Source organism: Euprymna scolopes, chromosome 43 (assembly GCF_053919585.1).
Source record: "Euprymna scolopes isolate OS-2025 chromosome 43, ASM5391958v1, whole genome shotgun sequence".
Taxonomy (NCBI): domain Eukaryota; kingdom Metazoa; phylum Mollusca; class Cephalopoda; order Sepiida; family Sepiolidae; genus Euprymna; species Euprymna scolopes.
In genome coordinates, this window is record NC_136524.1 from 13,167,685 (window position 1) to 13,191,573 (window position 23,889).

The following is a 23,889-nucleotide window of genomic DNA, read 5'->3' on the forward strand; positions in this document are numbered from 1 at the left end:
CAAAGGAGAGCTTAATTTTGGGTGTAGCCATTGAATGCCTAAAGAGCAATGGATGGCCGGTATTTACTACTCCCCTCAAAGAAAAAAAAAATTGAGTAGATATGAATTAATCTCAGAAATAAATTGAAGAAAATTTTTAATATAGATTTTGGATTGCTGTAAATTCCCATAGTTGACCAGAACTTATGCATTTTGGGACCAGTCCAATTTTCAATTTTGTAAATCCTCTCTATCTGGCCAAAAATATACTATTTTCTGAGATGCAACCATAAATTGTACTTTACATGAATCTTCGATGTAGCTTTCACAGTACCAGGATACCAGGAATCCTGATAAGCAATAACTATATATTCACCAGTTGATGGTAATTTTTTTTTCATTTCTATTCTGTTGTTTTACCGAAAATTCAACTATGTAAACAAAGAAATAAAATGGTAATTTTCTACCTTGTTTCCATCATAACATTTAAAATGATTACGTTTATAGGTTATAGGGTATGCTGAAAACGAATATCGCATTTAAATTTTCTGCAAATAAGTAGTTTTCCGGATATTAAGCAATGTCATTTCTTATGTTAGCGCTGGTGGCTATCTTGGTACGCACAGGCGTGCTAACACAACCCTGAGAAACTATGCATAAACGCGCATACCAAGAAGGCCACCAGCAATAATGTAAGAAATGACATTGCTTAATATCTGGAAAGCTACTTATTTGCGGAAAATTTAAATGTGATATTCGTTTTCAGCATACTCGAATACCTCTAAAGATAGTCCTTTTAAAGAAAAATGTTAAGGTGGAAACAAGGTAAAAATTTACAAAACACATCACAATGAAATACTTTATCGAGCCACCTAATTATTATTATTTAGATATCCTCAGTTAATAAAAAAAAAACGGGTTTGTTTTACAGATTCAAAAAAATGGTCTTGACAAGGAGTTAAAAATAAATTCAAGTTTCATGATATTGTTTTTATTTAATTGTTAGGTGAAAGTACAGAATAATTAACAAAAAACACCCCATGTTAAGAATGGGTTTCTAAATAATAACTATTATTTCAGCATGGTAGCATAAGTGCACAAATACCTTCTATTTGTTATTTTTTTTTAATTTTTTTTTTTTTTGACTACTAAACAACAAATAGTATTGTTTGGAAATCAAATTTGAGAAACTTGAAAATAATTTTTTTAAATTGACAAACTCAAAAAAATGACTTAGTCTAGTAAGACAGTTTTTATTTTTAAGAGAATACTTTAGTCAGCTCAGCGCATGACACGCTTAGCAACAGTTTTTCTGTAAGCGGATTTGATTTCTATAAAAGATAACATTTGAAAGAAAATTCTGCGCAATTAATAATTATCAAATATTTACATATTATACATGAAAATAATTCTGAAACTATTATCTATATGAAAATGGATGATATATGCCGATTTATCTTATCAATTTTGAAATATTCTTTGTCAACTTTGCTCGGTTGTAACTTTGCTTCCTGTGGTCATAAAAATATAAATCAAACACCAGTAGATGGACTTCTATGTTTATATAGCCTGTAAAATTTCAGCCATATCCAATCAAAATTAACCCTGTGCATATGTATCCAAATGTAATGTATAAAATGTAAGCATTGAAAAAACTGTTTCCTTTTTTGTTATCATTTTTTACTGTTTTTTTCATTTTTAACTTGAAGCATAAAAATATTGAACGCATAAAAGAAAAATAAATTAACATCATTGGAATGCTTATTCTATTCTCTTTCCATCAATATAATTCTTTTAAATATTGACCAACAAATAAAAAGGATATGATTTGTTGAAGCACATTAGGTATGTAATATTGCCGATGTCCACGAAAATACAGCGTATGCTTGTAATGCTAAAAGCAGCATCAAGATCTAAGTCTGCAACAAGAACAATATTATCAGGAATTTTATTTTTCATATGATTTCTGTTTAGTATTATATAGAGGGATATTTTGAGGTACCAAATAAAGATCTGGAAATCGCAGTTTTCATCTGTTGTAGTTTTAACTGGAATAAAATTTCGAGTGTTAAGTCTGTTTAACAACTCTGATGCTATATATATTATTCCTTAATTGGAATTCATTTTTAAGACGAGCATTATATATATTAATTTATTTTTATTTTGGACTATTATTCTCATCTTTATTATATGGTGAGACGACAACAACTACGGATGGCAGTGATTGCTGAGAATGCAGTTAGGAGATTCGAAGTTCCTATCTGTCGTGGTTACCTCCTGACGAAGGCCAGAGGAATAGTTGGCTGAAACGTCATGAAAAACAACAACCAATAAAGATGAAAACAACAACTAATAAAGATGAGACTAACAGTCCGAAATAAAAATAAATTAATATATGTAATGCTCATCTCAAAAATGAATTTTAATTAAGGATTAATATATATACCAATCGCTACAAATCCGACTATGGAAGATCAGATAAATAAACGTGGATTTATAAGATTAAAGAATCCAACCTTGATCGCCCTTCGGGGCCTGTGGCGCAGTTGATAGAGACGTTGAATCTCTATGGTTCCAGATGGACATTGTCTGAAGATAGCGGTTTCAATCCTACCCCAAAAAAGCCGATCAGAGGTTTATTGGCCAAAACGTGGTGAGACGACAACAACTACGGATGACAGTGATTGCTGAGAATGCAGTAGGAGATTCAAAGTTCCTATCCGTCGTGGTTACCACCTGACGAAGGCCAGGGGAATAGTTGGCCGAAACATTGTGAAAAACAACAACTAATAAAAGATGAAAACAACAACTAACAAAGATGAGAATAATAGTCCGAAATAAAAATAAATTAATAAACCCTGATGCTATTTTATCTTCTTCAATGAAGCCATTTTGAATTTTAAAGATATTCATAGATTTTAAATTGATACTTTCACAATATTGGTAAGTTTTTCATTATCTTTCAATGATTCTTTTAGTCTTGTCAGAGAATCAAGAAAAACCTTTGGATTATCTATGCAGACTGGGCACAAAAAATTTCCCCTCAGTGGATTTAGTAAGTGTTGCTTTTTCGTGCTCATTTAGTTTTAAGTAGTCAAAGCGAATACATTTTCCACAACACTCACATTGTATACATTTATCAATTAAAGTAAAATACTTTGGAAACTTTGTGAATTAAAACAAAAAAAAGTATGCAAAATTTTATTAAAGAAAGAATCTTTAGGGTTATTTATGACAATACAATATTACAAAATCAGAGAGTACAAGGATTCAAAGTCATGTAAAATCATGCTATAAAGTGAGATGAAAATATTTTAAAGAATAACAAATTATACAGTTTTTAGTGAAAAATACTAAGTGTAATGAATGATTCACTTAATAATTACTTGAGTTGACTTGGCTCAACACTCACAAATTTTACTTTTAATATTTACCTTTAAGAATAATAATCAAATGATTTATACAAATCCAGATAGAATAGAAAAAACTTCATACCCGGTGCATAATTTTGATTTTTTTTTTAAATAAACGCAATTTTTCATATATATTTTTATGCTTATTTGCTAGGTTAATGTCTAAACATTCTTGTAAAAATAAACTTTATTCAATTTTATTCTTTAGAAAAAATAATTCAGTGGTATGCCACACAGAAATTTATAAAAAAAAATAGTTTTGTTTTAAAATCAAAAACATTGACTTCAACTCCGTTGTTGGATTTTTAAAAATAATAAACTCTGGTTTTAATATATAATTTTATGTTTATTCACAGGATAAAAATGTAAAAATAAGTTGTTTTTTTTTCCTATAGAAAGCTGTTTTTTATGACAGAATGAAATTTGGCACATGGCATACTTTTTGGTGAGCTGGTGAGCTGGCGCACTGGCATGCCAAAAAAAGAATTACCCAAATGATGATACTGGCATACTTTAATTACATTTAATAACTGTAATTCCTACTGGAAAATTTCATTTTTTTTTTGTTGTTTTTTTTTGGGGGGGGGGGGGTTACTAGAAAAAAAAATTAGTACTAATGATAAATTATGTGAAAAACTTTTTAGCTTGATAGTCTAGAGAGAGTTCAAAGACTGTCTACTCAAATGGTGCTGAGTCTATCAGATCTACCCTATTCTAACCACTTTTTTCTTTTAGTACCAATAATGATCTCATTTAGACCTACTATCTCCTTAATGGACCTATCATGTACTTCAGAATTCATTATTCACCTCTCCACCAGAAAGAGTTCTACGCAAACACTAAAATAATAATTTCAATTGAACCGAAAGAAGATCACTTTCTCAATCAAAATTCATGCAGCTTGAAATAGATTTCCAAGCGAGGTAATAACAGCAATGTAAATTTCTACTACCCTTACACTACAAAGGCAATTGGAGCAGGATTGATTTGAAAATATTCAGTATAATTTAGTGAAAAATCATTAAATTAGTTTACAAACAAAAAAAGGCTTTTTGTTTTTAATTATGAAAGATAATTGTTTATATTTTTGTACTTGCACATACAAATTCAGTGAAAATTATAGTTCAAGAAAATATAGCAAAGATTAAGAAAAAATATTTAAATGTAAAAATATAATAAAAATTTTTTTTTCTAAATTAGATTGGCTTGTCAACATTTTAACTTTCGTTGGAAATTGTCTGAATATATGGTAGATTTTTAATAGGTCAATGCGACTTATTTTCGTCAAATTATAATTCTGGAAAAGAATTCAATTTTCTGAATATATTTTTTTTACCTCTTCATATTTTCCTTGATTTTGACAAAGAAGAGCCAAATTGTTTAGTTGCTTTGCAACGTCTGGGTGGTCTTTTCCAAGAACCTACAATAAAGATGGAAACCAAGAATAATATTAAAACAAAAAATGGCTTCTTTTTTTCTTCTTATCCTACAAAATAAATTATGCCTGGAATAATGAATTTAGGAAAACTCGTCTCCGGAAAACTCGTCTCGGGAAAACTCGTCCCCTTTCGCTAGGTAGGAAAACTGGCCCCTTATTAAATAAATATCGATTGAAAACACATTTTATGATAGTTCTTGAAGGAGATATTGTTTTTTTAAAAGAGACTATAGCCCCCATAATATTTTTTGAAAATATTTTTACTTGTTTAATGTTTTTTTGTTGTTTTTTAAATAAAATCGATTTTCTAAGTGTCCGTTTTCTACCTAACTGGCTAAGTTCTTAGTGGTTTAACTTATTTTAAAGCGTTCATACAAAGTTAATTACAAATTTTTTTTTGTTCTTATTTTAACGATGTTTTTTGGAGTCATAAAAACAATAAAAAAAACAAAACAAAAAAATTAAAAAACAGGGAGCGATTCGATTCTTCGTTACGCTTTTGGTTTTGTTTTTTAATTATGATAGTTTTTTGTTGTTATGTTTTTGTTCTGTCGTACCAAATGCAATGCACTCATGCGTTATTTAAAATTATGATTTTATCAATTATCAACATTTATTGTCGTCCTGTCAAATTTTGCAAAAATTAACTAATAAATTAAAAGCGAAATATTTTTTTGGCGCGAGAGATGCCATGTGCTAACAATCTCTCGTTAACTCATTTTTAATTTTTTTAATTTTTATTTCAAAATTCTAAAATCAATCATTAAGAGACAAAGTAATCACTAAATAAATTTATTAATCAATTTTATTGAAAACTCCGCTATCGTTTATCAAGAATCTTTTTAATTTCATTTTTTGTTGGTTGCTTTTCGAAAGGAGATATAGGTTTTATCCCCCCCACTCTCTCTCTAAATTATATTTTAAAAAATATTAAAATTTATTATTTTCTTTTTAAAACCAAATCTCCCTCAGTAATTTCTTTAATTTTCTATTTTTTAGCGATTATCAAGACCCCCTAAGATGTGATATACCGGCCAGTATTTCTCGTTCTCCTGTAACACTCGACCGACATGTTTTTTGTTTGTTTTCTGTTTTTTTTTTCTTTACCAAATAAACGATTCCAAATAAATTAAATAAACAACATAGTCGGCGAGGTAGAAAAATCGATTTTACCCTTTTATAAACCACAGTATATAAGTAAATTCTTTTTATATTAATATAAAAAAAAAATATGCGGTCTCGTTTATGAACATAATAAACGCTTTTATTAAAAACACAAAAAAAACATTAAACAAGTAAAAATATTTTTAAAAAATATTATCGGGGATGGAGGCTGTAGTTTATTTTAAAAAACAATATCTCCTTCAAGAATGATCATGAAATGTGTTTTCAATCGATATTTATTCAATAAGGGACCAGTTTTCCTACCTAGCAAAAGGGGACGAGTTTTCTGGATACGAGTTTTCCTGGAACGAGTTTTCCCGGCACCGTCCGTTTTCTACCTAACTGGCTAAGATCTTAGTGGTTTCACTTATTTAAAACCGTTTATTATGTTCATAAACGCATTTAGGAAAACTCGCCCGGGAAAACTCGTCTCGGGAAAACTCGTCCCCCTTCGCTAGGTAGGAAAACGAATTTAGGAAAACTCGTCTCCGTAAAACTCGTCCCCTTTCGCTAGGTAGGAAGACTGGTCCCTTATTGAATAAATATCGATTGAAAACGCATTTTATGATCGTCCTTGAAGGAGATATTGTTTTTTAAAATAAACTATAGTCCCCCCCCCCATAATATTTTTTTAAAAATATTTTTACTTTTTAATGCTTTTTTTTTTTTTTTGTTTAAATAAAATCGATTTTCTAAGTGTCCGTTTTCTACCTAACTGGCTAAGTTCTTAGTGGTTTAACTTATTTTAAAGCGTTTATTATGTTCATACAAAGTTAATTACACATTTTTTTTGTTCTTATGTTAACGGTTTTTTTTGGAGTCGTAAAAACAATAAAAAAAAACAAAACAAAAAAATTAAAAAACAGGGAGCGCCGATTCGATTCTTCGTTACGCTTTTGGTTTTGTTTTTTTAATTATGATAGTTTTTTGTTGTTATGTTTTTGTTTTCTGTCATACCAAATGCACTCATGCGTTATTTAAAATTATGATTTTATCAATTATCAACATTTATTGTCGTCCTGTCAAATTTTGCTAAAATTAACTAATAAATTAAAAGCGGAATATTTTTGGGGCGCGAGAGATGCCATGTGCTAACAATCTCTCGTTAACTAATTTTTAATTTTTTAAATTTTTACTTCAAAATTCTAAAATCAATCATTCAGAGAAAAAGTAATCACTAAATAAATTTATTAATCAATTTTATTGAAAACTCCGCTATCGTTTATCAAGAATCTTTTTAATTTCATTTTTTGTTGGTTGTTTTTCGGAGGGAGATATAGTTTTACCCCCCCCCTCTCTAAATTATATTTTAAAAAATATTAAAATTTAGGTTTGTATTACTGTACACATAGATTCGAAAAAGTAGTTAAAAAAACAAATATATACCAAATAAATGTTATCAAAGGCAAGATAAGTTGGGTTACCCGATAAGTTACTTTTCTACCAAACTGGATATAATTCTCGTGTTTTTATTCAATGTAACATGTTTATTCAGCTCGAAAAACATGCAGTGTTTACCGATGTATTGGAAAATTCAAAATGGCGGCCGACTCTCTCTTAAACACGGTAAGTTCGGGAAAAGGTGTTATAAATAATAAACTAGACAAAATACTGTTAAAAAACAACCGAATATATGTCAACTTATGTCACAGTAACATATATTGAGCGAGTTTCTAACAGTATTTTGTCTAGTTTATTATTTATAATACCTTTTCAATATATGTTACCGTGACATAACTTGACATATATTCGGTGGTTTTTTAATAGTATTTTGTCTAGTTTATAACACCTTTTTTGTCTAGTTTATAACACCTTTTCCCGAACTTACCATGTTAAAGAGAGAGTCGGCTGCCATTTTGAATTTTCCAATACATCGGTAAACACTGTATGCTTTTTGAGCTGAATAAACATGTTAAATTAAATAAAAACACGAAAATTATATCCAGTTTGGTAGAAAAGTAATTTATCTTGCCTTTGATAACATTTATTTGTTATATATTTGTTTTGGTGCCCGGAAAACTCGTCCCGGGAAAACTCGTCTCCGGAAAACTCGTCTCGGGAAAACTCGTCCCCTTTCACTAGGTAGGAAAACTGGTCCCTTATTGAATAAATATCGATTGAAAACACATTTTATGATCGTTCTTGAAGGAGAAATTGTTTTTTTAAAATAGACTATAGCCCCCCCACCCCATAATATTAAAAAAAAAATTTTTTTACTTGTTTGATGTTTTTTTTTTTTTTTTTAAATAAAATCGATTTTCTAAGTGTCCGTTTTCTACCTAACTGGCTAAGTTCTTAGTGGTTTCACTTATTTTAAAGCGTTTATTATGTTCATAAACGAGACCGCATATTTTTTTTTATATTAATATAAAAAGAACTTACTTATTTACTGTTGTTATAAAAGGGTAAAATCGATTTGGGTTTGTATTACTGTACACATAGATTCGAAAAAATTGTCAAAAAACAAATATATAACAAATAAATGTTATCAAAGGCAAGATAAGTTACTTTCCTACCAAACTGGATATATTTTTCGTGTTTTTATTCAATGTAACATGTTTATTCAGCTCGAAAAACATACAGTGTTTACCGATGTATTGGACAATTCAAAATAGCGGCCGACTCTCTCTTAAACGCAGTAAGTTCGGGAATAGGTGTTATAAATAATAAACTAGACAAAATACTATTAAAAAAAACACTGAATATATGTCAACCTATGTCACGGTAATATATATTGAGCGAATTTCTAACAGTTATTATTTTTCGAATCTATGTGTAAAGTAATACAAAATTTTAATATTTTTTGAAATATAATTTAGAGAGGGGGGGGGTTATATCTCCCTCGGAAAAACAACCAACAAAAAATGAAATTAAAAAGATTCTTGATAAACGATAGCGGAGTTTTCAATAAAATTGATTAATAAATTTATTTAGTGATTACTTTTTCTCTGAATGATTGATTTTAGAATTTTGAAGTAAAAATTAAAAAAATTAAAAATGAGTTAACGAGAGATTGTTAGCACATGGCATCTCTCGCGCCAAAAAAATATTTCGCTTTTGATTTATTAGTTAATTTTTGCAAAATTTGACAGGACGACAATAAATGTTGATAATTGATAGAATTATAATTTTAAATAACGCATGAGTCATTTGGTATGAGAGAAAACAAAAACATAACAAAAAACTATCATAATTAAAAAACCAAAACAAAAAAGTAACGCTCCCAGTTTTTAATATTTTTGTTTTGTTTTTTATTATTGTTTTTATTACTCCAAAAAACATCGTTAAAATCAGAACCAAAAATTTTTTTAATTAACTTTGTATGAACATAATAAACGCTTTAAAATAAGTGAAACCACTAAGAACTTAGCCAGTTAGGTAGAAAAAAAAAACAAAAAAAAAAACATGAAACAAATAAAAATATTTTTTAAAAATATTATGGGGGGGGGCTATAGCCTATTTTAAAAAGCAATATCTCCTTCAAGAACGATCATAAAATGTGTTTTCGATCGATATTTATTCAATACGGGACCAGTTTTCCTACCTAGCAAAAGGGGACGAGTTTTCCCGAGACGAGTTTTCCGGAGACGAGTTTTCCCGGGACGAGTTTTCCTAAATTCATTTGTTTTTTGACAACTTTTTCGAATCTATGTGTACAGTAATACAAACCCGAACGAGAAATAATGTCCGGTATCACATCTTAGGGGTCTTGATAATCGCTAAAAAAATAGAAAATAAAAGAAATTACTGAGGGAGATTTGGTTTTAAAAAGAAAATAATAAATTTTAATATTTTCTAAATTATAATTTTGAGAGAGGGGCGGGGGTAAAAACTATATCTCCCGAAAAACAACCAACAAAAAATGAAATTAAAAAGATTCTTGATAAACGATAGCGGGATTTTCAAGAAAATTGATTAAGAAATTTATTTACTGATTACTTTTTCTCTTAATGATTGATTTTAGAATTTTGAAGTAAAAATTAAAAATTAGTTAACAGAGATTGTTAGCACATGGCATCTCTCGCGCCAAAAAAATATTTCGTTTTTAATTTATTAGTTAATTTTTGCAAAATTTGACAGGACGACAATAAATGTTGATAATTGACAAAATTACAATTTTAAATAACGCATAAGTGCATTTGGTATGAGAGAAAACAAAAACATAACAACAAAAAAACTATCATAATTAAAAAACAAAACAAAAAAGTAACGAAAAATTGAATCGCTCCCTGTTTTTTTTAATTTTTTGGTTTTGTTTTTAATTATTGTTTTTATGACTCCAAAAAATATCGTTAAAATAAGAAACAAAAAAATTGTAATTAACTTTGTCTGAACATAATAAACGCTTTAAAAGAAGTGAAACCACTAAGAACTTAGCCAGTTAGGTAGAAAACGGACACTTAGAAAATCGATTTTATTTAATAAAAAAAAAAAAAAAAAAGAAAACATTGCACAAGTAAAAATATTTTTAAAAAATATTGGGGGGGGGGCTATAGTCTATTTTAAAAAGCAATATCTCCTTCAAGAATGATCATAAAATGTGTTTTCAATCGATATTTATTCAATAAGGGACCAGTTTTCCTATCTAGCGAAAGGGGACGAGTTTTCCGGAGACGAGTTTTCCGGAGACGAGTTTTCCGGAGACGAGTTTTCTGGAGACGAGTTTTCCGGGCACCTTCATAAACGATACCGCATATTTTTTTTTATATTAATATAAAAAGAATTTACTTATTTTCTGTTGTTTTGCAAAGTTTTCTTTTTCACAGAAAACAAACAAAAAACATGTTGAGTGTTACGTGAGAACGAGAACTAATGTCCAGTATATCACATCTTCGGGGTCTGGATGATTGCGTAAAAATAGAAAATTAAAGAAATTACTGGTTTGTATTACTGTACACATAGATTCGAAAAAGTTTTTAAAAAATAATATATAACAAAAAAATGTTATCAAAGGCAAGATAAGTTACTTTTCTACCAAACTGGATATATTTTTTGTGTTTTTATTCAATGTAACATGTTTATTCAGTTCGAAAAACATACAGTGTTTACCGATGTATTGTAAAATTCAAGATGGCGCCTCATCCCTCTATAACACGGTAAGTTTGGGAAAAGGTGTTATAAATAAAAAACTATACAAAATACTATTAAAAACCCGCCAAATATATGTCACGGTAACATATATTGAGCGAGTTTTAACAGTATTTTATCCAGTTTTTTATTTATAACACCATTTCTCAAACTTACCATGTTACAGAGGGAGTCAGACGCCATCTTGAAATTTCGAATACATCGGTAAACACTGTATGGTTTTCGAGCTGAATAAACATGTTACATTGAATAAAAACACAAAAAATATATCCAGTTTGGTAGAAAAGTAACTTATCTTGCCTTTGATAACATTTATTTGTTATATATTTGTTTTTTGACAACTTTTTTCGAATCTATGTGTACAGTAATACAAACCCATTTTTTTAAATATAATTTAGAGAGAGGCGGGGGGGGGGGTTAAAAAAACACCTTAAAAACTATATCTCCCTCCGAAAAACAACCAACAAAAAATGAAATTAAAAAGATTCTTGATAAACGATAGCGGAGTTTTCAATAAAATTGATTAATAAATTTATTTAGTGATTACTTTTTCTCTTAATGATTGATTTTAGAATTTTGAAGTAAAAATTAAAAATGAGTTAACGAGAGATTGTTAGCACATGGCATCTCTCGCGTCAAAAAAATATTTTGCTTTTAATTTATTAGTTAATTTTTGCAAAATTTGACAGGACGACAATAAATGTTGATAATTGATAAAACTATAATTTTAAATAACGCATGAGTGCATTTGGTATGAGGGAAAACAAAAACATAACAACAACACAAAAACTATCATAATGAAAAAACCAAAACAAAAATAGTAACGAAGAATCGAATCGCTCCCTGTTTTTTAATTTTTTTGTTTTGTTTTTTATTATTGTTTTTATGACTCCAAAAAACATTGTTTAAATAAGAACAAAAAAATTTGTAATTAACTTTGTATGAACATAATAAACGCTTTAAAATAAGTGAAACCACTAAGAACTTAGCCAGTTAGGTAGAAAACGGACACTTAGAAAATCAATTTTATTTAATAAAAAAAAAACATTAAACAAGTAAGAATATTTTTTTTTAAATATTATGGCTATAGTCTATTTTAAAAAACAATATCTCCTTCAAGAACGATCATAAAATGTGTTTTCAATCGATATTTATTCAATACGGGACCAGTTTTCCTACCGAGCGAAAGGGGACGAGTTTTCCGGGGTCGAGTTTTCCCGAGACGGGTTTTCCCGGGACAAGTTTTCCGGGCACCTTTTAAAACTATATCTACCTTAATATTTTCTTTAACTTTCTATTTTGGACCAATTATCCTCCTAAAACGGAATTTAGAAAAACTCGTCCCAGGAAAACTCGTCTCGGGAAAACTCGTCCCTTTTCGCTAGGTAGGAAAACTGGTCCCGTATTGAATAAATATCGATTGAAAACACATTTTATGATCGTTCTTGAAGGAGATATTGGTTTTTAAAATAGACTATAGCCCCCACATAAGATTTTTAAAAAATATTTTTTCTTGTTTAATGTTTTTTTTTTTTTTTTTTTTTTAAATAAAATCGATTTTCTAAGTGTCTGCTTTCTACCTAACTGGCTAAGTTCTTAGTGGTTTCACTTATTTTAAAGCGTTTATTATGTTCATAAACGGGACCGCATATTTTTTTTAATATTAATATAAAAAAGAATTTACTTCTTTACTGTTGTTTAATTTATTTGGAATCGTTTATTTGGTAAAGAAAAAAAAACACAGAAAACAAACAAAAGTGTTACGTGAGAACGAGAAATAATGTCCGGTATATCACATCTTAGGGGTTTTGATGATCGCTAAAAAATAGAAAATTTGGGTTTGTATTACTGTACACATAGATGTGAAAAAGTTGTCAAAAAACAAATATATAACAAATAAATGTTATCAAGGCAAGATAAGTTACTTTTCTACCAAACTGGATATATTTTTTGTGTTTTTATTCAATGTAACATGTTTATTCAGCTCGAAAAACATACAGCGTTTACCGATGTATTCGAAAATTCAAGATGGCGTCTGATTCTCTCTTTAACACGGTAAGTTTGGGATAAGGTGTTATAAATAAAAAACTATACAAAATACTATTAAAAACCCGCTGAATATATGTTAACCTATGTCACGGTAACATATATTGAGCGAGTTTTTAACAGTATTTTATCTGGTTTTTTATTTATAACACCTTTTCCCAAACTTACCGTGTTAAAGAGAGAATCAGACGCCATCTTGAATTTTCAAAGACATCGGTAAATGCTGTATGTTTTTCGAGCTGAATAAACATGTTACATTGAATAAAAACACAAAATATATATCCAGTTTGGTAGAAAAGTAACTTATCTTGCCTTTGATAACATTTATTTGTTATATATTTGTTTTTTGACAACTTTTTTGAATCTATGTATACAGTAATACAAACCCGAAAATTAAAGAAATTACTAAGGGAGATTTGGTTTTAAAAACAAAATTTTAATATTTTTTAAAACATAATTTAGAGAGAGAGAGGGGGGGGGATAAAAACTATATCTCCCTCCGAAAAACAACCAACAAAAAATGAAATTAAAAAGATTCTTGATAAACGATAGTGGAGTTTTCAATAAAATTGATTAATAAATTTATTTAGTGATTACTTTTTCTCTTAATGATTGATTTTAGAATTTTGAAGTAAAAATTAAAAATGAGTTAACGAGAGATTGTTAGCACATGGCATCTCTCGCGTCAAAAAAATATTTCGCTTTTAATTTATTAGTTAATTTTTGCAAAATTTGACAGGACGACAATAAATGTTGATAACTGATAAAAATATAATTTTAAATAACACATGAGTGCATTTGGTATGAGAGAAAACAAAAACATAACAAAAAAAACCTATCATAATTAAAAAAGCAAAAACAAAAAAGTAACAAAGAATCGAATCGCTCCGTTTTTTCATTTTTTTGTTTTTTTATTATTGTTTTTATGACTCCAAAAAACATCGTTAAAATAAGAACAAAAAATTTTGTAATTAACTTTGTATGAACATAATAAACGCTTTAAAATAAGTGAAACCACTAAGAACTTAGCCAGTTAGGTAGAAAATGGACACTTAGAAAATCAATTTTATTAAAAAAAAAAAAAACATTACACAAGTAAAAATATTTTTTTAAAATATTATGGGGGCCTATAGTCTATTTTAAAAACAATATCTCCTTCAAGAACGATCATAAAATGTGTTTTCAATCGATATTTATTCAATAAGGGACCAGTTTTCCTACCTAGCGAAAGGGGACGAGTTTTCCGGAGACGAGTTTTCCGGGCACCCCTTAAATGTGATCCTCTTACGTCGGACACACCACATTTTTTGTTCATAAGTAACACTCTACATTACTTTTTTTTTTTTTTTTTTTTTTTTTTTTTTTAAACTAAAACTCTTTAAAATAAGTTGAAAGACCAAAAACTTTCAAAGCTAGGTAGAAAACAAAAAATTAATTTAATTTTTTTAAAACAACGTTTTCTACTTAGCTTTGAAAGTTTTTGGTCTTTAAACTTATTTTAAAGAGTTTATACAAGTAAAAATATTTTTTTAAATATTATGGGATGTTTATTCTCTTTTAAAGACAATATCTTATTAAAGAACAGTCTTAAAATGTGTTTTCAATTGATATTTATTCAATAAGGGACCAGTTTTCCTACCTAGCAAAAGGGGACGAATTTTCCTAAATTCTATATTATAAGATCAAATCCATCATAATGTGTGTTGGTGTCTGGTGGATTTTTGTACTCTGCTTATATATATATATATATATATATATATATATACACACACACACACACACCATGGATAGTATTATTTTAATTCTAAAAAAAAAAGGGGGGGGTAATTCTTTGTTAGCACGCCAGGACGCCAGCTTGCCAAAAGGTATGCCACACACCAAATTTCATTCCATCATAAAAACAACTTTCTACAGTAAAAAAACAACATATTTTTACATTTTTATCTCGTGAATAAACATAAAATAATATATTAAAAACCGCGTTTATTATTTTTAATATCTAACAATGGAGTTGAAGTCAATGTTTTAGATTGTAAAACAAAACTAATTTTTTTGATAAAATTGTGTTTGGTGTACTCACGAATTATTTTTTCTAAAGAATAAAATTGAATAAAGTTTATTTTTACAAGAATGTTTAGACATTTACCTAGTGAATAAGCATAAGAATATATAGGAAAAACCGTGTTTATTATTTAAAAAAATAATAAAATTATACATCGTGTATGATGTTGGCTTCTTTTTTTTTTTTTCTTTAACGAAACTGAATTTGTTTTACAAAATTGTTTGGCATACTCATGAATTATTTTTTCTAAAGAATGAAATTGAATAAAGTTTATTTTTACAAGAATGTTTAGACATTTAACTAGTGAATAAGCATAAAAATATATATGAAAAACCGCGTTTATTATTTAAAAAAAAATAAAAATTATACACTGGGTATGAAGTTGTTTTTTTTTTTTTTCTTAAACAAAACTAACTTCATACCTAGTGTATAATTTTATTTTTTTTAAATAATAAACACGGTTTTTCCTATATATTTTTATGCTTATTCACTAGGTAAATGTCTAAACATTCTTGTAAAAATAAACTTTATTCAATCTTATTCTTTAGAAAAAATAATTTGTGAGTACGCAACACAGAAATTTAGCAATAAAATAGTTTTGTTTTACAATCGAAAACATTGACTTCAACTCTGTTGTTTGATTTTAAAAATAATAAACGCGTTTTTTAATATATAATTTTATGTTTATTCGTGAGATAAAAATGTAAGAATAAGTTGTTGTTTTTTTCTGTAGAAAGTTGTTTTTACGACGGAATGAAATTTGGCACGTGGCATACTTTTCGGCGAGCTGGCATCCTGGTGTGCCAAAAAAGAATTACCGAAAGAAAATACATCTAACTTAAAATATTTTATCACATTGCCGATATAATATAATCTCTATAAACAAATGAACCAATAATTCATTTTCAGTTTGCATGTTAAGAAAATGCAGAGAAAGCTAATAATGAAATGTGTAAAAATAATTAAACTAACCTTTTCTCTGATCACAAGGGCTCTTTTGCAGAGTGGCTCAGCATCCTTGTACTTGCCCCGCTTACCATATAATACTGCCAAATTATTTAAGGTGGCAGCAACCTAGAAAAAATAAAATAAACTGATTAAAAAGAATATTATATGAAAAACAAGAAATTTTTATTATAAGTAGTTCTAGTAAGCTATTTTTTATTTTTTTTTTTTTTTAGTTACTATTTTTGCCAGCTGTATGAAAAAAAAAATGAATTAAAAATATATTATTAATTGCTTCAGTTCAAGGAATTAAAAAATGTTTTCATTACATTTTTAATAAAAAAAATTATACAAGATAAAAAAAAAACTTAGATTTAATTTTCTTTTTAAATATTGATTTTAAAAAGTATATATTTGAAAAATAAGTCACATTTTTCACATATCAATCTTTTAATTAAATATAATTCTACACTAAACTAAAAAATAATGAAGTAATATTTAATTAAATATATTCTATACCTACTTTTAAATTGTAGCAATTGCAAATTTATGCAATATTTTTGTAGGTCAACGTGACATATTTTCATATTTTGTTAGATTCTTTTTTTTTCATGTGTAATGATTATTTTAAATAATTCATTAGATAAAAAGCAAATGATATTTTCATAATTGTTTAATTCATCTTATAGCTCATCAAGAAACTTTTTTGCAGTAATTACAAAGAAATAAAAAATATTTATTCATGCATCTGAAAGATTGTTAGGTAATGGTGAATAAAAGGAGAGCCTAACTTTTTAATTTCCAAATATATTTTATGGTTATTTTTTTTCACCCCCCCCCCCCCATTATAATAAAAATGGTGCTCGGAAAACTCGTCCCGGGAAAACCCGTCTCCGGAAAACTCGTCTCCGGAAAACTCGTCCCCTTTCGCTAGGTAGGAAAACTGGTCCCGTATTGAATAAATATCGATTGAAACCACATTTTATGATCGTTCTTGAAGGAGATAGTGTTTTTTAAAATAGACTATAGCCCCCCATAATATTAAAAACAAATATTTTAACTTGTTTAATGTTCTTTTTTTTTTTTAAATAAAATTGATTTTCTAAGTGTCCATTTTCTACCTTACTGGCTAAGTTCTTAGTGGTTTCACTTATTTTAAAGCGTTTATTATGTTCATACAAAGTTAATACCAAATTTTTTGGTTCTTATTTTAACGATGTTTTTTGGAGTCATAAAAACAATAATAATAAAAAACAAAACAAAAAAATTTTAAAAAATCAGGGAGCGATTCGATTCTTCGTTACTTTTTTTGTTTTGGTTTTTTAATTATGATAGTTTGTTTTTTTTTTTGTTATGGTTTTGTTTTTTCTCTCATACCAAATGCACTCATGCGTTATTTAAAATTATAATTTTATCAATTATCAACATTTATTGTCGTCCTGTCAAATTTTGCAAAAATTAACTAATAAATTAAAAGCGAAATATTTTTTTGGCGCGAGAGATGCCATGTGCTAACAATCTCTCGTTAACTCATTTTTAATTTTTACTTCAAAATTCTAAAATCAATCATTAAGAGAAAAAGTAATCACTAAATAAATTTATTAATCAATTTTATTGAAAACTCCGCTATCGTGTATCAAGAATCTTTTTAATTTCATTTTTTGTTGGTTGTTTTTCGGAGGGAGATATAGTTTTAACCCCCCCCCCTTCTCTAAATTATATTTTAAAAATACAACTTTTTCGAATCAATGTGTACAGTAATACAAACCCTGATAGAATTATAATTTTAAATAACGCATGAGTCATTTGGTATGAGAGAAAACGAAAACATAACAACAAAAAAACTATCATAATTAAAAAACCAAAACAAAAAAGTAACGCTCCCAGTTTTTAATTTTTTTGTTTTGTTTTTTTATTAGTTTTTATGACTCCAAAAAAAAAAAATCGTTAAAATAAGAACAAAAAAAAATTGTAATTAACTTTGTATGAACATAATAAACGCTTTAAAATAAGTGAAACCACTAAGAACTTAGCCAGTTAGGTAGAAAACGGACAATCGATTTTATTTAAAAAAAAACAAAGAAAAAAAACATTAAACAAATAAAAATATTTTTTTTTAAATATTGGGGGGGGGGGGGCTATAGTCTATTTTAAAAAGCAATATCTCCTTCAAGAACGATCATAAAATGTGTTTTCAATCGATATTTATTCAATAAGGGACCAGTTTTCCTATCTAGCGAAAGGGGACGAGTTTTCCGGAGACGAATTTTCCGGAGACGAGTTTTCCCGAGACGAGTTTTCCCGGGACGAGTTTTCCCGGGACGAGTTTTCCTAAATTCAATAAAAATGGTGCCGGGAAAACTCGTCTCCGGAAAACTCGTCTCCGGAAAACTCGTCTCCGGAAAACTCGTCTCCGGAAAACTCGTCCCCTTTCGCTAGGTAGGAAAACTGGTCCCTTATTGAATAAATATCGATTGAAAACACATTTTATGATCGTTCTTGAAGGAGATATTGTTTTTTTAAAATAAACTATAGCCATAATATTTTTTAAAAAATATTTGTACTTGTTTAATGTTTTTTTTGTGTTTTTAATAAAAGCGTTTATTATGTTTATAAACGAGACCGCATATTTTTTTTTATATTAATATAAAAAGAATTTACTTATATACTGTTGTTTATAAAAGGGTAAAATCGATTTTTATACCTCGCCGACTATGTTGTTTATTTAATTTATTTGGAATCGTTTATTTGGTAAAGAAAAAAAAACAGAAAACAAACAAAAAACATGTCAGTCGAGTGTTACGGGAGAACGAGAAATAATGCCCGGTATCACATCTTAGGGGGTCTTGATAATCGCTAAAAAATAGAAAATTAAAGAAATTACTGAGGGAGATTTGGTTTTAAAAAGAAAATAATAAATTTTAATATTTTTTTAAATATAATTTAGAGAGAGAGGGGGGGCATAAAACCTATATCTCCCTTCGAAAAGCAACCAACAAAAAATGAAATTAAAAAGATTCTTGATAAACGATCGCGGAGTTTTCAATAAAATTGATTAATAAATTTATTTAGTGATTACTTTCTCTCTTAATGATTGATTTTAGAATTTTGAAGTAAAAATTTAAAAAATTAAAAATGAGTTAACGAGAGATTGTTAGCACATGGCATCTCTCGCGTCAAAAAAATATTTCGCTTTTAATTTATTAGTTAATTTTTGCAAAATTTGACAGGACGACAATAAATGTTGATAATTGACAAAATCATAATTTTAAATAACGCATGAGTGCATTTGGTATGACAGAAAACAAAAACATAACAACAAAAAACTATCATAATTAAAAAACAAAACCAAAAGCGTAACGAAGAATCGAATAATCACTCCCCGTTTTTTAATTTTTGGGTTTTTTTTTTTTTGTTTTGTTTTTATGACTCCAAAAAACATCGTTAAAATAAGAACAAAAAAAATTGTAATTAACTTTGTATGAACATAATAAACGCTTTAAAATAAGTGAAACCACTAAGAACTTAGCCAGTTAGGTAGAAAACGGACACTTAGAAAATCGATTTTATTTAAAAAAAAAAAAAAAAAAAAAAAAACATTAAACAAGTAAAAATATTTTTTTTTAAACATTATGGGGGGGGGGCTATAGTTTATTTAAAAAAAAACAATATCTCCTTCAAGAACGATCATAAAATGTGTTTTCAATCGGTATTTATTCAATAAGGGACCAGTTTTCCTACCTAGCGAAAAGGGACGAGTTTTCAGGAGACGAGTTTTCCCGGGACGAGTTTTCCTAAATTCAATAAAAATGGTGCCCGGGAAAACTCGTCCGGGAAAACTCGTCCCCGGAAAATTCGTACCAGGAAAAATCCCCTCTTTTTGCTAAGTAGGAAAACTGGTCCCTTATTGAATAAATATCGATTGAAAACACATTTTATTACCGTTCTTGAAGGAGATGCACACCCATAATATTTTTAAAAATTATTTTTTAACTCTTGCTTAAAAAAAATAAACTTGATCACGAAACTTGATCACGGAGTTAAGATACGAAAAACGAAACCAAATATTTATTTTTAAAAATACTCTAGTTTTAAAACTTTTTGTGTTACGAAACAAAAATAAAAAAAAGAAAACACATATTATCAAAGAAAGCAATTGTTTTATTTAGAAGAATTAATTCAGTTTAAATAATTCTTGTGTTATTACAAAACAAAAAAGAAAGCACGGTCTTATGTAATTTTCGTATCGCGCTGAAATAATAACGTTATTATTTCGAAAGCCATTCTTAACATTGGGAGGGGACTATCGTTTAAAATTAATTTTGGGGGCACTTGTGCAGTACTTCAAAAATATACAAATTTATTTTCTTTTGGAGGTAGGGGAGGCTCGTTTTAAAACTATATCTACATCAGTATTTTTCAAAATTATTTACTAAGTAATGTTGAGTGCGACATTACTTGTTTATTTTTTTTTTAACTAAATAAACTCTTTAAAATAAGTTTAAGCACCAAAAACTTACAAAGCTAGGTAGAAAACGAAAACGTAGAAAAATCAATTTATTTTTTTTTAAAAACATGTAAACATGTAAAAATATTTTTTTAAATATTATGAGATATGCATTATTAACTAAAAATATACAAATTTATTTTCTTTTGGAAGGGGGGGTTCGTTTTAAAACTATATCTATTTCAATATTTTTTTTTAATTTTCTATTTTTGAGAAATTATACTAAGACGTCATCCTCTTATGTCGGAGATTTTTTGTTTATAAGTAACACTAGACATTACTTTTTTTTAACTAAATAAACTCTTTAAAATAAGTTGAAAGACCAAAAACTTTCAAAGTTGGGTAGAATTTTTTAAACCAAGAGTAAACAAGTAAATATATTTTTAAAAAATATCATGGGATGTGTATTTTCTTTTAAAAATAATATCTTCTTTAAGAACAGTCATAAAATGTGTTTTCAATCGATATTTATTCAATAAGGGACCAGTTTCCCTATCTAGCGAAAGGGGACGAGTTTTCCGGAGACGAGTTTTCCTAAATTCGAACAAAACATGTCCGACATAAGAGGATCACGTCTTAGGAGGATAATTGGTCAAAAATAGAAAATTAAAGAAAATATTAAGGTAGATATAGTTTTAAAACCAGCCCCCCCCTCCAAAAGAAAATAAATTTGTATATTTTTAGGTAATAATGCACATTCCCTAATATTTTTAAAAATATGTTTACATGTTTATTGTTTTAAAAAAAATTAGATTGATTTTTCTAAGTTTTCGTTTTCAACCTAGCTTTGTAAGTTTTTGGTGTTTAAACTTATTTTAAAGAGTTTATTTAATTAAAAAGAAATAACAAGTAATGTCGCACTCGACATTACTTAGTAAATAATTTTTAACAAAAAATGTCCGAAAATTAAAGAAAGGTAGATATGGTTTTAAAACGAGCCTCCCCCACCTCCAAAAGAAAATCACTTTGTATATTTTTAAGTACTGCACAAGTGCCCCCAAAATGACTTTTAAACGATACTCCCCTCCCGATGTTAAGAATGGCTTTCGAAATAACGTTATTATTTCAGCGTGATACCAAAATTACATAAGACCGTGTTTTCTTTTTTGTTTTGTAATAACACAAGAATTATTTAAACTGAATTAATTCTCTTAAATAAAACAATTGCTTTCTTTGATAATATGTGTTTTCTTTTTTTTTCTTTTTGTTTCGTGATGACACAAAAAGTGTTAAAACTAGAGTATTTCTTTTAAATAAATATTTGGTTTTGTTTTTCGTATCTTGACTCTGTGATCAAATTTATTTTTTTTAAGCAAGAGTTAAAAATAATTTTTAAAAATAATTTGGTGGTGCATAGTCTCTTTTAAAAACAATATCTCCTTCAAAAACGGTAATAAAATGTGTTTTCAATCGATATTTATTCAATAAGGGACCAGTTTTCCTACCTAGTAAAAAGGGGTGAGTTTTTTGGGTAGGAGTTTTCCGGAGACGAGTTTTATGGGGACCATATATATATATATATATATATATATATATATATATATATATGAATTTAGGAAAACTCGTCCCCAGAAAACCGGTACCTGGAAAACTCATCCCATTTTGCTAGGTATAAAAACGGGTCACTTATTGAATAAATATCAATTGAAAACACATTTTATAACCGTTCTTGAAGGAGATATTGTATTTAAAAAGACTATAAACCCCCCCCCCCCAAAAAAAAACTATTTTTACTGGTGCCCGGAAAACTCGTCCCGGGGAAAACTCGTCTCCGGAAAACTCGTCCCTTTCGCTAGGTAGGAAAACTTGTCCCTTATTGAATAAATATCGATTGAAAACACATTTTATGATCGTTCTTGAAAGAGTTATTGTTTTTTAAAATAGACTATAGCCCCCCCATAATATTTTTTAAAAATATTTTTACTTGTTCAATGTTTTTTTTTTTAAATAAAATCGATTTTCTAAGTGTCCTTTTTCTACCTAACTGGCCAAGTTCTTAGTGGTTTCACTTCTTTTAAAGCGTTTATTATGTTCATACAAAGTTGATTACAAATTTTTTTTTGTTCTTATTTTAACGATGTTTTTTTTGGAGTCATAAAAACAATAATAAAAACAAAACCCAAAAATTAAAAAACAGGGAGCGATTCGATTTTTCGTTACTTTTTTGTTTTGGTTTTTAATTATGATAGTTTTTTTTGTTGTTATGTTTTTGTTTTCTCTCATACCAAATGCACTCATGCATTATTTAAAATTATAATTTTATCAATTATCAACATTTATTGTCGTCCTGTCAAATTTTGCAAAAATTAACTAATAAATTAAAAACAAAATATTTTTTTGGCGCGAGAGATGCCATGTGCTAACAATCTCTCGTTAACTAATTTTTTTAAATTTTTACTTCAAAATTCTAAAATCAATCATTAAGAGAAAAGGTAATCACTAAATGAATTTATTAATCAATTTTATTGAAAACTCCGCTATCGTTTATCAAGAATCTTTTTAATTTCATTTTTTGTTGGTTGTTTTTCGGAGGGAGATATAGTTTTTACCCCCTCCCCCTCTCTCTAAATTATATTTTAAAAAATATTAAAATTTATTATTTTCTTTTTAAAACCAAATCTCCCTCAGTAATTTCTTTAATTTTCTATTTAGCGATTATCAAGACCCCTAAGATGTGATATACCGGACATTATTTCTCGTTCTCACGTAACACTTGACATGTTTTTTGTTTGTTGTCTGTGTTTTTTTTTTCTTTACCGAATAAACGATTCCAAATAAATTAAACAACATAGTCGGTGAGGTAGAAAAATCGATTTTACCCTTTTATAAACAACAGTAAATAAGTAAGTTCTTTTTATATTAATATAAAAAAAAAATGCGGTCTCGTTTATGAACATAATAAACACTTTAAAAGAAGTGAAACCACTAAGAACTTAACCAGTTAGGTAGAAAACGGACACTTAGAAAATCGATTTTATTTAAAAAAAAAAAAAAAAAAAAACATTAAACAAGTAAAAATATTTTTTAAAAATATTATGGGGGCTATAGTCTATTTTAAAAAACAATATCTCCTTCAAGAACGATCATAAAATGTGTTTTTAATCGATATTTATTCAGTAAGGGACCAGTTTTCCTACCTAGCGAAAAGGGACGAGTTTTCCAGGGTCGGGTTTTCCAGAGACGAGTTTTCCCGGGACGAGTTTTCCTAAATTCATTTTTACTTGTTTACTGTTTTTAAAAAAAATAA

General features: G+C 28.0%; 1 protein-coding gene across 9 annotated transcripts in view; it reads right to left on the bottom strand.

The window, feature by feature from the left end:
* Positions 1-23,889, bottom strand: part of LOC145268194 (kinesin light chain) — a 418,880-nt gene that overhangs the window by 118,054 nt on the left and 276,937 nt on the right. For all 9 annotated transcript variants that reach the window (XM_080123445.1, XM_080123439.1, XM_080123443.1 and 6 more), the window contains 2 exons: positions 16,163-16,264; positions 4,729-4,812 (listed from right to left, as the gene is read on the bottom strand). In XM_080123445.1, coding sequence (XP_079979571.1) covers positions 4,729-4,812; positions 16,163-16,264 — 186 coding nt within the window. The remainder of the gene's footprint in view (positions 1-4,728; positions 4,813-16,162; positions 16,265-23,889) is intronic.